The sequence below is a fragment of the Pleurodeles waltl genome, chromosome 7 (genome assembly GCF_031143425.1).
Source record: "Pleurodeles waltl isolate 20211129_DDA chromosome 7, aPleWal1.hap1.20221129, whole genome shotgun sequence".
NCBI classification, from domain to species: domain Eukaryota; kingdom Metazoa; phylum Chordata; class Amphibia; order Caudata; family Salamandridae; genus Pleurodeles; species Pleurodeles waltl.
The window spans coordinates 1,138,720,009-1,138,735,478 of NC_090446.1; the positions used below are offsets into that span (position 1 = coordinate 1,138,720,009).

A 15,470-nucleotide genomic window follows, 5' to 3' on the forward strand; every position below is an offset into this window, starting at 1 on the left:
AAGGAATCTTTTACTACAAGTGTTTTAAAGGCTGAAGTTTGTGATTGAGATTTTCTATAAAGAGTTAATGCCATAAGGTATACTTTAATAGAGGGAAATTGTAAATCAGACTGTGCCAGATGAAGTAGGTAATTAATTATCAAATCTTCTTGACACAAGGATGAATTAAGGCAGTTTTGAATACACCATAAGCAAAATCTTTTCCATTTAAAGGCATTCGATTTTCTAGTGATTTTCTAGTGGAAGGTTGTGTGGTCGCTCAGACTAGTAAAGGAGGTCCGTAAACCACCACTGACAAGGCAATTCTGGTGCTATCATGATCATTCTAGTTTTGGACTTGTAGAATTTTATGAGAACTAACTGTATGAAAGGCATTAGGGAAAATGTGTAATGAAATTTCACTGACCACTCTATCAAAAGGGCATTACCTGGTTGGTAGATTCTTGCTGTGTTATAATGGCACTTCCTGTTCTCTGCATTTGCAAAAAAACTTTGTGGATAGCCCTAGTCTTGAAAAAATTCTTGCAAGACCTAGTCATGATTTTCTTGAAATCCTCAGCTGAGTAAGTCTACTTGTTTGTTCTGAATACCTGGAAGGTGAACAGCCACTATTGTAAAATGCCTGGCTATCAACCATTTCCATATGGCTTGATATTCAAGGTATAGTGGTCTCAAGTGAGTTCCTCTTTACTTGTTCAGATAATACATTGTTGCTTTATTAGCTGAAGAAGAGGGGAGTTTATTGTTATGGATACAAGAAAAGACTGCAAAGCCAGATAAACAGCTCTCAATCTTAGAAGGTTGATATGGTAGGTATTTTCTTTGTCAAACCTTACTCCTTGGGTTTGTAAGTGTCCCATATGTGCTCCTCCATCTCTGGAAAGATGCATCTGTGGCTAGAGTTTCAACTGGAAGATCCTGATGGAATGGATGGAACAACATACCTTTTCAGTAGATTCTTTGGCTCTTTCCACCATCCATGGAAGAGATATATTGCAGACTCCAAGAGATTCAGTTTCTTTTCCTGGAGGTCTGAGAGTTGATTCCACTGGTCCTCTAGCCATTGTTGTAAAAGCCTCATGTGAAGTTTTGCATGTGGTATCAGAAACGTGCAAGAGGCCAATGAACCCAGTAGGGATGACATTTGGCGTGCCATTGGATGATTAGTGTGAAAGAGATGGCGATACTTCAGATGAACTGATAACCTCTCCTCCAAAGATACACTTTTTGCAGACTGTGTATCCAGTATTGCCCCAAGGTATTGTACTGTATTGTTTGCACTGGGTAATCTGTAGATTTTCTGAGGTTTACTGGAAGACCCAACTTGGTTAATGGTTTGAGGCAGATTTGAAAGTGATTCAGTGTCTCTTCTAATGATATGCCTTTTATTAAATGATCGACGTTAGATGAGCTGCAACTACCGATATACATCTTCAAAATGTTTGAAGAGCTGATTTTAATCTGAAATATAGGACTTTGTGTTGGAAATGTTTGGAGTCCACTACAAATTGAAGAAACACTCAAGGTTTTGTAATTATCAGAATGGGGAAGTAGGCAATTTGAATGTCTGCTGCGCACATCCTGTGTTTTTGAAGAAGTTTACCATAGATCGGGTGTAATACCAACATCCTGCATTTGTATTTTTCTATGTACCTGTTTAGTACATTGAGATTGAAAATTGGTCTGTAATTTTCTTTTGGTCCTTTCTCTTTAACCAGAAAGTTTGGAATAGATTTCCAATCCTCATTGGTGATAAGAAACCTCCTCCACTCCGCAGCATTTTTCAGCAATAAACTGTTGACTTCCTTCTACAGGAGGTCTTTGAGATATGCCGATTTTTTGACTACTGGAAAAGAAGGACGAGGGGATCCCAATCCTCATTGGTGATAAGAAACCTCCTCCACTCCACAGCATTTTTCAGCAATAAACTGTTGACTTCCTTCTACAGGAGATCTTTGAGATATGCTGATTTTATGGCTACTGGAAAAGAAGGAGGAGGGGACTTGAAACAAACCAAGTATCCATTCTAAACAAAATTCAAGATCCATTTGTCTGTTGTTATGAAGTGCCATTCTTCCAGATGTTTGACAATACTTCCCCCACTGGAGTGCCTGACAGAGAAGGGGAAAGCAGCAAATCATTATTTGGTCAAAGGCTTTCCTTTGGACGTTGAATGTTGCTGTTGGCTTCAGTGGTGGCTCCTCTGCAATGACAGAGGAGTGTCGCCCCACTGGCTAAGAGCCACCAGCTGAAAGATAAAACAATATTTCATTTTATTTTTCAGCCGTTGGTTCAGCTGAGTCAGCATGTGAAGGGAGGGGTGGGGCAGGGCCATAGGAGGGGGAGGAGGAGTGGAGTGCACTTAAGTGTGCACGTGGCCGAACTGACTTGCGCCCTTAGACTTCTCCAATCTGGGTTACACAGCTGGGTTGGAGAATCTTCACTAACTCCAACACAGTGTCTGAGCTGCAGACCAAGCCTGGTGCTGCTGTCATGCTAGGTATATCATGAGAGCAGTACCAGGATTGAGTGGTCAGCCTGTGCTGGTGTCCCAGGGAATCCTGGGTCACCATCAGAAAAGGAGTGTGAGGAGGCCAGCAGAGTCAGAACAGGTAAGTTTATTTTTCCTTACTCCCCACCCCCACGCCGTCCTCCTGCTCCCACGCTTGAGATTTGCAGCTGCCAGTCCTGGTTGGCTTCTTCTACCTCTGTAGGATTTATGAGGTTGCCTTTGTTGTTGTTGGGGGTGGTCGGACCAGTGAGGGTGCAACTATGAGGAAAATATCTCCTGTCAGGGCCTGTACCTCTAGTGGAATTCTTTTTTTTTCTGTAGACCAACAGCCTTCAAAGTGTCCATTTTGGTTTTCATGTGAGACATTTTGTTGCCTGCATGCGATCCAAAGAGTGTGTCCCCAAAAAATGGCAAATTTAGAATGCAATTTGGTTCTGGTTTGAGTCCAGTCAGTCTAAGCCAGACATTTCTCTGTGCACAAATTCCATGACAATGGTCATGAGCACCAAGATCTGATGTGTCAGCTGCTACACGTATTATCTGATTTGATAACTGACTGCCATCATTAAGTTTTTTTGTCCTCTTTGAGGAGTCTTTCCATAGATCTTTCAGGAGAACCCCACAGAGATCTATCATATCTCCCTAACAAGGCAGTAGCACTGGCAACTTTAATTGAAGATGCCAATGTTCAACACATCTTTTTGCCAGTGAAACCTTATTTTTACTCTCCATTCAGTGGCACAGAAGAGGAAGGAGCAACAGTATGAGACTTCCTTGCTGTGACTACAATCATCAAATCTGGAGGAGGGTCTGTTTTAAGGAGCAGAGAGTCCTGGTCCTTTTTATATTTTTAAGATTCCTAGAGGGAGAAGGTTGTACTGGTGCAGGTGTGAGGAATAGATGCATCACAGGTTCCAGTATGCCAGGGACTAGAGGAATTGAGGGTCTTACTGCAGGGTTTCAAAAATAGAGGCAGATATAGTAGGAATAGGTATGTAGATGTTTAATTTTGCTGCTCTTCATATACATACATTGTTAAAGGTCAGCAGATTATCTACAGGAGAGACTCTTGTATCTGTCAGAGTAGGTGAATAATCTCAGACCGAAGAACAAGTAGCAAAAGTCTAGGTTGGAGATAGCCTGTGTAGAGATTACGATCTCCTACATGATCCTCTGGAACACTGGGACACTGACCAGTTTTTTTAAAGTTCTCCTAGACCTAGGTCTAGAGTGATGATGCCATCTTGTACTTCTAGATCTTTGTGGAGATCTAGATGGCAAAGGTGTCAGTTGTCGGCTGCTCATGGATCTTACAGGAGCCGTAGGAGGCATTTGTGATATTGTATTAGGTGGTGTGCCTGAAGAGAAATAACCTGACATCAATCTCCTCGGTGATGGTGTGCTTCAAAGCTAGATCTCAGGTGTGATCTTTTTGTTATATATGAGATTTTTGTTATATTTGAGATCTTGCTCTAGATGTGGGGCAAGGTCTAGATTCTGTGGTAGATGGCTTTGTTGGTAACGACAGTGTTGAAATATGCTTCGACATTGAGTGCTCTGATGGCAAATGTTATGCTTTTTGAGGGTCGATGTGCTTTCAACGTCAACTTTGAAGTCGAAGAGTGCTTCGATAGTGAACTTCAAGAGTGCCTCAACAGCATCTTTGACAGTGTACCTGTTGATGAAGAACACACCAGTAGCTTTTCTGTTCTTGACGTAAAGCTTGTCAACTTCAATCGGAAGCGTCTCCTCTTCTTCTGGTGGTGTTTCATCCTGGAACTCCCTCCCTGGGAGTTCTTGGAGCGACAGGAGGGGGCTAAGGTAGAAGGATGAACTTCCCCAAGGCCTTGTGATGACCCAGCTGCCATTTCTTGCCTTCTCTCTTGGAGGCCATGCAGCCTGATCTTTTCTTTGTCCTTGAGGGTCCTTCTGGAGAATTTTTAACAGTGGAACAGGTCTCTGAATACAGACAATACAGCATGTGGATCTGACAGGGCTTCTTTCTCCCCACAAGAAGGGTACTTAAAAAAAAGTGAAGGCATTTTGACAAGAAAATATAGAGTGAGCGACTATCAAAAGAAAGATTTTGGAAAGATTTTCCAATAATTTTAAGTTAAAAAAAGCAGAGCTCAGTGACCTCCGGGATCCTGTCTCCAGGACCCGGAAATATGAACTGACCTGTCACCTATGAGTCATGATGGGGTGCAGGATGTATTGTGAGGTTCTTAAAGACACAGTGCCAGTTTTCCTCTATTATGCTTTACATTGCAGCCTATTGGCTAACAATGTCACACATTCCCTTTCCTTTTTTAGAAAAGGTTTGTAAAACATTTTCGATGGTCATTTTGCTTTCAGTGACAAAAATGTATGTATTTGGCTTCTTTATAAAAATTAAAATTAAATTAAATTTGGCTATCTGTAGCATTGTCGTATAGGCATCATTCATGTATGTACTGTACTACCGTACAACGTTAGACATACATACATACATATATGTATAACTTTTAAAAGAACTCCAGGATCCTGCACGTGGGCGGGACTATTCAGTGCTTATGACTATTGATGAGAGCCCTTTGGAATGGTTTCTTACCTATAATCCTAGTTCTCTTTCAGGGGAATCTTCACTGAAATCATAAGTACTGAACAGTCCCGTCCAAGTGCGGCAATCCCAAGGCAGTTCTTGTAAAGTCACATCTACTTTGTCTTACTTCAGAAAGGCCAGAAAAAACATATGTGACAGACATGTTAAATGTTTGCAGTGTCAAAACAGGCTATATGGCCAAGGTTTATTGAAATATGTTAAAATTCAAAAGGAAAAATGTGTCATGCCCTTAAAAATCACTGAAGTAAGAATGAAAAGTGATTTAAAAAAAAAATCTTTCACAAACACCTTTATACTTCTTTTTAAAGTCTCTCTCAGGGGACCTCCGTTGATAATCATAAGTTCTGAACAGATCTGCACGCTTATCCATCAAAGATTCCGTGAAGGAAGAGATAAAAAACGAAACAGTAAAATTAAGCAAACAAATTCTTTAGAGATGCTCATCCTACTCGAGCATCAGTCTTAGCGTCCAAATCAAGACAATAGTGTCTCATAAAGGTGTGAACTGATCTCCAAGTTGCAGCGTTGCAAATCTCAGCAATTGGAATGTCCCTAAGCAAAACAGCAGTACCTGATGTACCCCGGGTGGAGTGGGCTCTAGGTTTACTGCATAGGGTTTTGTTTCTTTTTTTATAACAAAGGATTATGGAGGAGACAATCCATCTAGATAAGGATTGTTTGGAAGTGGCATATGCTGTCCGTAGAGGACCATAGTTGACAGAGTTGTTTAGTCCTATCTAGATAGAATTTCAAAATCCTTCATACATCAAGGGTGTGGAGAGATCTCTGTGCAGAAGAGGTGTTCTGAAAAAATGTAGGTGAAGTAATAGTCCGATTGACATGGAAATCTGAGACTACCTTAGGTACAAATTTAGGATAGGTCCTCATCACTACTACACCTGTTGCTATGGAATACTGAATAGGATTCATGTGAACACAGAGCCTGTACCACGCAAACTCTGCAAACTAAAGAAATGAGTACCAAGGAGGCCTTCCAAGAGAGGTGTTGGCGAGAAGCCTTATGAATGGGTTTGAAGAAAGGAGACATCAGGTGAGAGAGGGCATTCTCCTCCATGAGAAGAATGTCTCCTGAGGGGAGGATATATCTTCTTAATGCCTTACAGAAAATGTTTGATGACAGGCATCGTGAAAAGGACCTTTATGAAGGACATTTTAGAGAAGCTTTGGTTGCTGCAAGATGTTCTCTAATTGAGGAGAAATTTAAAGAGGACTGACATTATTCTGAGGACACCAGATGCAGAACCTCTTCCATTTGAAGGAATAGGAAGTCCTAGTAGATGGTCTCTTGACTTCTCTTAGTACATAAATACATTCTCTTAGTACATAAATGCATTCCTAAGGCATAAAATATGGCCTTAGGTGGACATATTTTATGAGTTCAGGAGCCATGCAGCCAGGTTCAAAGAGGGAAGGTTAGGATGTTGAACCTGGCCTCCAAACGTCTGAAGAAGTTCTAGTCTGCATGGTAGCTTCTTGTGTGGACCAAGAGGTAAAGGAGATCCGTGTACCATCAGTGTTGTGGTCACTCTGGAGCAATGAGAATCATTCTGGCATTCGGATGTGAGAACTTGATGATCACTGCCAGCAGTAGGGGAATTGGAGGAAGGAAGGAAATTTGCCTGACCAGTCGATCCATAGGGCATTCCCCAGTATGCCCGACTGGTAGAACTTTGAGGCAAAGTCTGGGCATTTTTTGTTTTCCCGTCTGCAAATTGAGTAAAACCCCAATCCCACAAGATGTTGGTAGGTACAGCGTCATTTCGATCCCACTCATAATTTCTCGAATGACTACTGAGAGTGTCTGCCTGAGCAGTCTAGATTCTCAGAAGATGGACCGGTGTAATCTTGAGATCCCTAGCGATGAGCTACATCCGGATTGTTTCAGCTTCCAGGGACAATGGCCTGGATCTAGTTCCTACCTGCTTCTTCAGATAATGCAGTGTTGTTGTATTGTCTGCCTGAACAAGGAGAGAGTCTGTTCTGAACGATGGGAGAAAAACCTTCCGGACTACACCTACTGCCCTCATTTCAAAAGGGTTGATGTGGTACGTCTGTTCCTTTAGACACCACAAGCTTTCAATCTACACAGGCCATATGAGCACTCCAACCAGTTAAGGAATCACCCATCATTATGGTTTAGGCCAGAATGTCTTGGTGGAAATACATACCTTTGGGGAAATTCTCTGAGAGGCACCACCATTTGAGCGATTGTTTCGCATGTGTGGCCAGAACCACATCTTCCTGAGGTCTGCTCTGATTGATATTCCATACATTGTTGGAGGGGCCGCATGAAAAGACATGCATGCAGGACTAGGAAGGTGGTCAAGGCCATTAACCCCAGGAGGGAAGAAACTTGTCTCACTGTTGGATGGGATCTTTTCTTCAGATTGCAACACTTCTGAAGGACAGATAATCATCTCTCTTCCAAAGGACACGCTTTTGTGCATACTGTGTCTAGAACTGCACCCAGGTAATGCAGGGATTGAACAGGTGTTGAGATGGATTTGTAATGATTCACAGGCAGACCTAGTTGATTGAGAGTCATGACAGTTAGGTAGTAATGTTGGCTTTATTGCTGAAGATAGCTTGATGAGCCAACCAACTAGGTACGGATAGAGGAAGATTCTGATTTTCTGGGGGTGGGCTCCTACAATTGCCATGCATTTGGAGAAAGTTTGCAGGGCAGTCTTGAGACCGAAGGTAAGGATCTTGCATTGTCAGTGGTCTTTTGTTATAATGAACCACAAGAATGTTCAATATTTTTTGGTTACTGGGATGTGAAAATAGGCACCTTGCAGGTTTATCGAGCATAGGAAGTTCCCTTGATGGAGTTGAGGTGAGATCTGATGAAAAGGCAACATCCAGAATTTTTCTTTGCAAACCCATTTGTTCACTTTTTTTAGGTTCAAAATGGGTCAGTATTCATTATTGGTTCCCTTCATCTTCACTAGAAAATAACAGGAATAAATTCCCCCTCCTTTCAGGTGTGTGGGGACTATTTCCAACTTGTTTCTGCAAAGGATGGACACCTCTTGATGCAGTTGATTATTGGAAAAGAGAACTTTCTTTGGTATAATAGGTGGTGGTAGACACTTGAATCTGAAGCAGTATCTACGCTCTCCAATATTCAGAACCAATTTGTCAGTGGTTATCATTTGCCACTCTTGCAGGAAAGATGTTATGCTTCACCCTACTGAAGCAGGCAACGGAAGAGACAGAAGAGATGACTCACTGTTTGCCACCTGTTGTTTTAGTGGCTTGGGCAGATGATTGCTGTCCTCTGTCTCTTGGCAGACAATGCTGTTGTTGATATCTGTGTGGCTGAGATGATTGTTGTTGCTGCTGTCCTATAGACCAACGAGGGGTTTGAACTCTCTAGTTGAAATAGTGGTGTTCATAGAGCCTATAGGAATGTCTCCTATATTCTCTCCTTTTTTCCAATCCAACAGCTTTGAGAGTGTCAAGTTCGGACTTCGTCCTACATATTTCATCGTCAGCATGATATCCAAACAAGGTGATAAAAGAAAACAGCAGTTTGAGAATTCAATTTTGGGCTTTGGGTTTCAAGCCTGTGTCTCTCAGTCAAGCAGAATACCGAAGAGCCAGGCCATGACAATATGCTGCTAGAGTTCGGGAATCTGCTGCAGCACTTGTAACTTGGTTTGACATCATCATGCCTTCATTAACAATATCTTGGAAACCCTGATGCTTATCTGTGGGAAAATCATTCATGAATTGTTAAATGCAGTCGCAAAGAGACCTGTAATAGAGTCCTAGGAGAGGAGATGCACTAGCAGCTTTTATAGAAACTGCAGAGGTTTTGCAGACCTTTCTGCCCACTCAATCCATTTTCTTGCTCACCTTATCAGGAGGTACTGTAGAAAGATGGCACCGTGGAATGACGTTTTTGAGCTGCTGGATCAATGACCAAGTCTAGAACTGGATCTGTGCAAAGAAAGGATGGATGGATCTTGATCCGGTGGTCTGTATTTCTTTTGCAGGCATGATGGAGGCGTGTTCACAAAAGCTCCATCATTGGTTCTAAGGCCTGGAACCAAAGGGAGTGGTGGTCTAGCTGTTTACCTTTGATAAAATGGCTCAAAGTCTGAGACCTTGAACGAAGTTGACGGTGAGAACTCATTCCTGAACTTGACCTACACCTATGTGTGAGGTCCGGTGTGACAGGAGCGATATCTGAGGTGCCTTGGTGTATGTATCACTGGCTCAGTAGGCTGTGGTGGAGGAGAGACTTGCAAAATTGGCAATGGAGGTACTGCTGGAATCGCTGGTTGAGGAGGAGAAGGATGAGGAGAGCACTGGGAAGGTGGAGTAGATTTTGTTGGAACTCAAAGTGGTGCTTGCGGATCCGGAATGGTCACTTGAGAAGTGGGCTAGTATGGTGAGTAGGCCATAAAGTACTCTGAATCAGACTCTGAAGGAAATCTGTGCACTTTCATCCTTGAAGGCCACTCCGCTGTCTTGGTCACGGCAGTTGTATGATCGTCTTAATGTCAAACCATGTCTCAACAACGAAGTTCTTGACGTGGTATGGTGCCTCAACATCAAAGTTCCCCATTGATATCAAAGGTATTCTCCTCAACATCATTAGTGTTCTTCAGGCCAGCCCAGCTCTTGGAAGGCGAGCAAGTAGGTGCAGTACACCTCTTTTTGACATCAAAGTCCTCGCTGTCGAACGGGAGTGATGTCTTACTCCAGATTTTTTCTTTTTGGATCTGTCCCTGCAGGAGTTCTCAGACAGTGATTTTGGGGCACTGCTAGAGGGTGCAGTCTCTCCTCGGCCTTCAGAAGCCTCACCAGTCAGGGAATCTTGCCGTCTGCGGTGCTCCACTTGGCCATAGATGCAAATCTTCTCTATCTCTCTCAAAATGAGCCTGTAGAGGGTCTTGCAGTGGCGACACGTTTTAGGGGTCATGAGTCTGGCAAACAATTTCAGATCCTGTGTTGGTCTGTTTTTGCCATTTTTTTGCTGCAGTCTGAGTAGTTCACAAAAAGGGATGGCATTTTGGAAACAATTAGATAATTATCCTGTCAGGAAATTATCTAAAAATACTCTACGCCCTTAAGGCCTTTGAGTGAATCAGCTTTAGAAAACCTAAGACTGAAATATTTGTGGAGAGCTCTACTCCAGAATACTGTCAGCAGGAGCAGGAAAAAAGAACTGAGTAAACCTACAGGGCATGATGGGACACTGGAGGTCAGAAGGCTATTAAAAGTGCACTGTCCCCTTTTCATTGTTTTAGTGCTGCAGCTTATATGAGCTACATTGCTTTGCATTCCTTAGTTTACTTTAAAAAGAAGTAAAAAGCATTTGTCAAGGATGTTTTTAAAAGATCACTTTTCATTTTTGCTGCTGTGGTTTTTAAGACTAGGATCCTTTTCCCTTCCAAGTATTAAAGAAGTTCAATAAACATTGGCAATATAGCGTGTTTTAAGGCTGCAAAACATCAACATGCCTGTCACATACATTTTCCTGGCCTTTCTGAAGTAAGGCAAAGTAGATGTAACTTTAAAAGAATTGCTCTGGGATCCCCCTACACATGGGTGGAACTATTCCATGCTTATGATCATCGATGGAGACCCCCTGAAACAGAATTATAGATTCTACCTACCTCTTATATCTTGGTATCTCTGAAGCATCAATATCATCCTCAAAATCAGTTCAGCCGAGTCTCTAAGTTGTGTCCATCCTTAGCTATGCCGTAATCTGGCATCCACATACTTCAGGACTTCCAAACCACTGCTTTACATACACTTTTACAGACAGTTAGTTACATACTTCAATTGTGCTAGAGTCCGACAAATACACAATGCTTTCCTCTGCACTTTAACTCTGACAGCCATACATTTCAGTAGTAGAGGTGGCCAAAACTATCCTGCAGCTGTTGTACATGTTTAGTTTTCTATTGATTTTAGTTCAGTGTTGACAGAATAAAACACTCATCTTTTGCTTTGTCCTACAAGCTTACCTTTAAAGATACATTTTTCAGGATTGTCAGTCCAATATTCAGCTCAACTTAGGGGTGCCAGAGTCCAATACTCACCAGCTGCTCTACCATATATGCTTACCTTTTTAGCCACTTGTTTTAGGTGTTCCAGAGCACAACACTCACCGGCAGCTTTGCCTTATTTGCATTGCTTTCTAGTCACTTACTTCAGGAACGCCAAAGTCCAACTCTCAACTGCACTTCTGCTATATATGCATAACCTTGGCAGCCACACACTGCAGGGGTAGCAGAGTAAGATAAATTCCTGCCTCTGTGTCAGAAAATCTTAACCTGACAACTACATGTCTGAGGACAACATCCACCCATAGATATAACTTACCACCATATAATCCTAATATTTCAGAAAGGTATGTCTCTGGTGCCATCCTGCAGTTCTTCTATACTCTTCTGACCTGCACACACATAATGCCAAACACACAACAACTAATCACTATAATACTGCCAGCCACACAGCTTCTGTCATCCACTTACAGTGAGAGCGACAAAGTAAGACAACCTTGCCATACCCTTATTGTGGGAGTCACATACGTCAACCTGTACCTTCCTGACATCTAAATAATTCAGGAGAGAGAGAGTCTAACACTTGTGCTCATTGTCATATATTACCCGGGCAGCTGTATACTTGAGGAGGGCCAACTTGGCATGGAATCCAGAGGACGCGATTGCTGCATCATCTGATGCACCAACAGAGGGCAAAGGCTTCAGCTGGACAGAACCAACGACAGACTGAGGGAAATCTAGAAAAGAAGCAGGGAGAGGAGAGAAAATGAGATAAGTAACTATCCACAGACAAATATGGACATGGTTATATGGTATCCCATTAAAATTGGTAAGGAAAAGTTTAGGGAATGGAAATGTGTGTCAGCACAGCTGCAAAACAGATGTGTGTGGAGAGGAGAACAGTTAACAGAAATGTACAGATTTGACATCTCACTGTGAGACAGCAGGTTATGGGCACTGGCATAAGTGTGTACACTTGGCTGCCCGGTCCTGCCACTGTAGGAGACTATAGTTTAGCAACTTTAACCTCTCCCCTGGTGCTTACAAAGGACAAGGTAGAATCCTTATACCTGACATAAAGGGGGGTTCTTAGATCAGTTAAACTCTGAACAATGGCATATATTACTTGGCTTCTGTACTTAGCATACATGACCCAAGTGGGCTGAGATCCACTAAAGGGTAGATGGACTAGGGACTCCATACTGCAAGGTAGTCAAGAAATGTGTACTACTCAAATGCACCTTTGTCTCAGCCTAACAATTGCTTAATAATCCTGATAGGTAACATTTTGTCACTTGAGTTATTCATTCCAGTCCCAGAATTCAGTTCAAAAAAATCGAATTCAATCACCTTAAATATGGGCAATAAGTAAAGACCTTTTATTAAGTCAGGGAGAAGTATCACACATGAAGTTTAGTGAGTGTCTGGTGTTAAGCCTGTGAGCTGTTCTGAAGTCGTAAGTTTGAATCCTAGCAAAACGATTCAGCCTTCCTCTCATTCAAGGTGGCTACGGTAGCACCATAAATTGGAGTGTAAGGGCATCTGCTACTTAGAGTGCTTAGAAATGGCAAAAGTATAGCATTTTAAGCTACATAAAAATAATTGACTACCTTAGAAACAGGTTATTTCTATCTGAGGATCTGAAGCCACCCCAAGAAAATACCATTTCAACTGCATAATGAAGAATCCTTTCCATTAAGAAGCACTTTAAACCTGTCGGACTATCATTTGAAAGGTTATTCTCCAGAAAAAAAGATCACATATTTAACTGGAGGTAGAGGGAGTGAGATGCTACCCAGACCTTCCATGGAGTGGGCATGATATGTTTGGGGACAGGTAGGTTATCTCTCTTTAATATTCCATACATGCATTTCACTGGGTTCTGTCCTGGGCTCCAATGCAATGTGTCCCCACTGTGCAACACCACTCATGGCACTTTTTCCTTAAGGGAAGTTGTACAAGATTACAGCATCAAATAAGAACAGAAATAGTGTTCCCTGAAAATTGAATCCTAATCTAGATTTTTGGAGTTTCTCAAAGCTGGTTAGGAATTCAGACTAATAAGTAATCAGTCAGTGGCAAAGAATATTTTGTCATGTACATGATCTTGTCTTATACACAAAGCTTCTAATTTGGAGGCTTTAAACTGAGTAGTGTGAGCAGATCATCAAGTTAAACTATTAAACTGTACAAATAAAGACTAAAGTGGTTTGGCAGTTATATTTAAATGTCAACTGAAGAGCAGTGCCTAAGGTGAAATGTGTGTCCGCTGATATTTTTAAATGAACCAACATAAGTGAACGCTCTCACATGTGGCCGACTTCCAAAGCACTTGTAGGTTACTGAGACCTAATTAGCCTGTTGAAGACTCAGGGCCTGATTTAGATATAGGTGGACGGGTTACTCCCTCACAACGGTGATGTCTATCCCATCTGCCAAACCTAAATACCATGATATCCAACGGGATTTAGATGTTAGCGGGCGGGATATCCGTCACCGTTGTGATGGAGTAACCAGTCCGCCAATATTATCCTGTCTGCCAATATCTAAATCAGGTTCTTAGTCCTAAATGGATCGCTCATGTTTTGATCCTGCCCTAGATTGGCTCAAAAGAGACCACCCAGAAAAGGAAAAGATGGAAAAGTAGAATGGGAAGTGTTTGTTAGTAGATAAAGGCAAAATGTGTTATCTATTTATTTATCTATTTTTTAAATATAGGTCGTTTTCTAAACTAAGAGAGATTATAGAGATTATGTTGAGTAAAGTATCAAGATTCCCTTAAATGTGGCTGAAGCACTTTTCTAGATTATCCATAAACTCAGTTTACTGGCTACTTGTGGATCACTCATCTTGATACATGCAATACATTTGTTCCCTACACAATCAACTGGAGTTACAGAGGAGGTTAAAGAAAGAGTAGTTTCCCACAGTTGTGTCTACATTAAGGAAACCAATAACAATATTTGTTATGTTTAAATAAATTAAACTGGTACACATAACTCAGTTATTTAACTCCCCTTAAGGGCCTTTGTCCCTTGATGATATCCTACCTTCTATAATAAAAAACAAATGTGAGGAGGCCATCAATGAGGTTACTTGATACTAGTAAGTTTCCGAAAGTTCTTTTTTTTTTTTTAATCCACTGCGTCCTCTGTTCTAACTACTGGCCCACAGCATGTTTCCAATGGCCATCTAAGATTCTGAAAACAGTTGTGGTCAGAAACTTCAGGTGATGAAAAAAGAAAACAAAATCTTTCTTCCACCTTCTTGAAATAGGGTTTCTGTTCTGGACACAAGCAGATTCCATTCTCATCCCATCCTCAATTGCATTTTGGCACAAAAACCATTGGTGTTCTAGTGGACCACATAGGGCATACATATAAGGCGTGGAGCTTGACTGTTTCTTGCTTTCCTGGTCTTTCAGAACAAAGGGTGAGGCTGGCATTGTGTCTTTCTTAACCAGTAAAAGTAGATGATGGACTACCACAGGTATCTCCTTTGTCACCCCACTTTTTTAACATCTACTTGAAACGTGGTGAACATTTTTCATTCTCCTGGCATACTTTTCCATTCTTTCATAGACAACACATTGTTGGACACAGGAGAGGTGTGGAACTGTGGTAGAGAAACATGACCTGACTGATGTTTCAAAATGATTTAAAGTTTAACGACCCAAAAATGAGGTTTCTTCTCCTGCTCCTCGTTGTCCAATAGCTGACTCGAGTTATCACACCTCTTGAAATTTGCTGCTTGAGTTTCCAAACGAAGTAATTAAATGCTGTATTCTTTTGGACGGGGCATAGATAAAACTGCCATGTAAAGGGGCTTTTTTTTTTGTTAACTTTGAGCTTAACAGCACACTCACCTTTCTGCACAGGGAGTGCCACATAATTATGGTAAGTATGCTCAAAATCGAAACATTGTAGTGTTGTCTATACTGCCCTGCAAACCTATATAATCAGACATGGGCAGGCAGTTCAAAATGCTGGTACTTGAGAAGACTGAAAGCCTCTTTAATTAAAAGATTTCAATGGATCCTAGTTGGTAAACAGAGCAACTTCAATCTATTATGCCTGACTTAAATGCCTGCATGACTTGGCACTCACATATTTGTTTGACTGCCCCTATAGCTTGAGTTGCGTGTTTCAACCAGAGAATCTGTTTTAACTGTGTTACAAAATGCTAATTCTTCCAAACTATGGCCCTCATTATGTCAATGGCGGTAATGACCGCAAAAACATCGTCACCGCGGCTACCTACCGTCCGCCATATTATGACCGTAGCCGTAATGCTGCCAGAAGGCTGGCAG

At 41.7% G+C, this 15,470-nt stretch overlaps 1 protein-coding gene across 3 annotated transcripts in view; it reads right to left on the minus strand.

Moving 5' to 3' along the window:
• Window positions 1–15,470, minus strand: part of FBF1 (Fas binding factor 1) — a 506,392-nt gene that overhangs the window by 47,069 nt on the left and 443,853 nt on the right. For all 3 annotated transcript variants that reach the window (XM_069200193.1, XM_069200194.1, XM_069200195.1), the window contains exon 29: window positions 11,768–11,898. In XM_069200193.1, coding sequence (XP_069056294.1) covers window positions 11,768–11,898 — 131 coding nt within the window. The remainder of the gene's footprint in view (window positions 1–11,767; window positions 11,899–15,470) is intronic.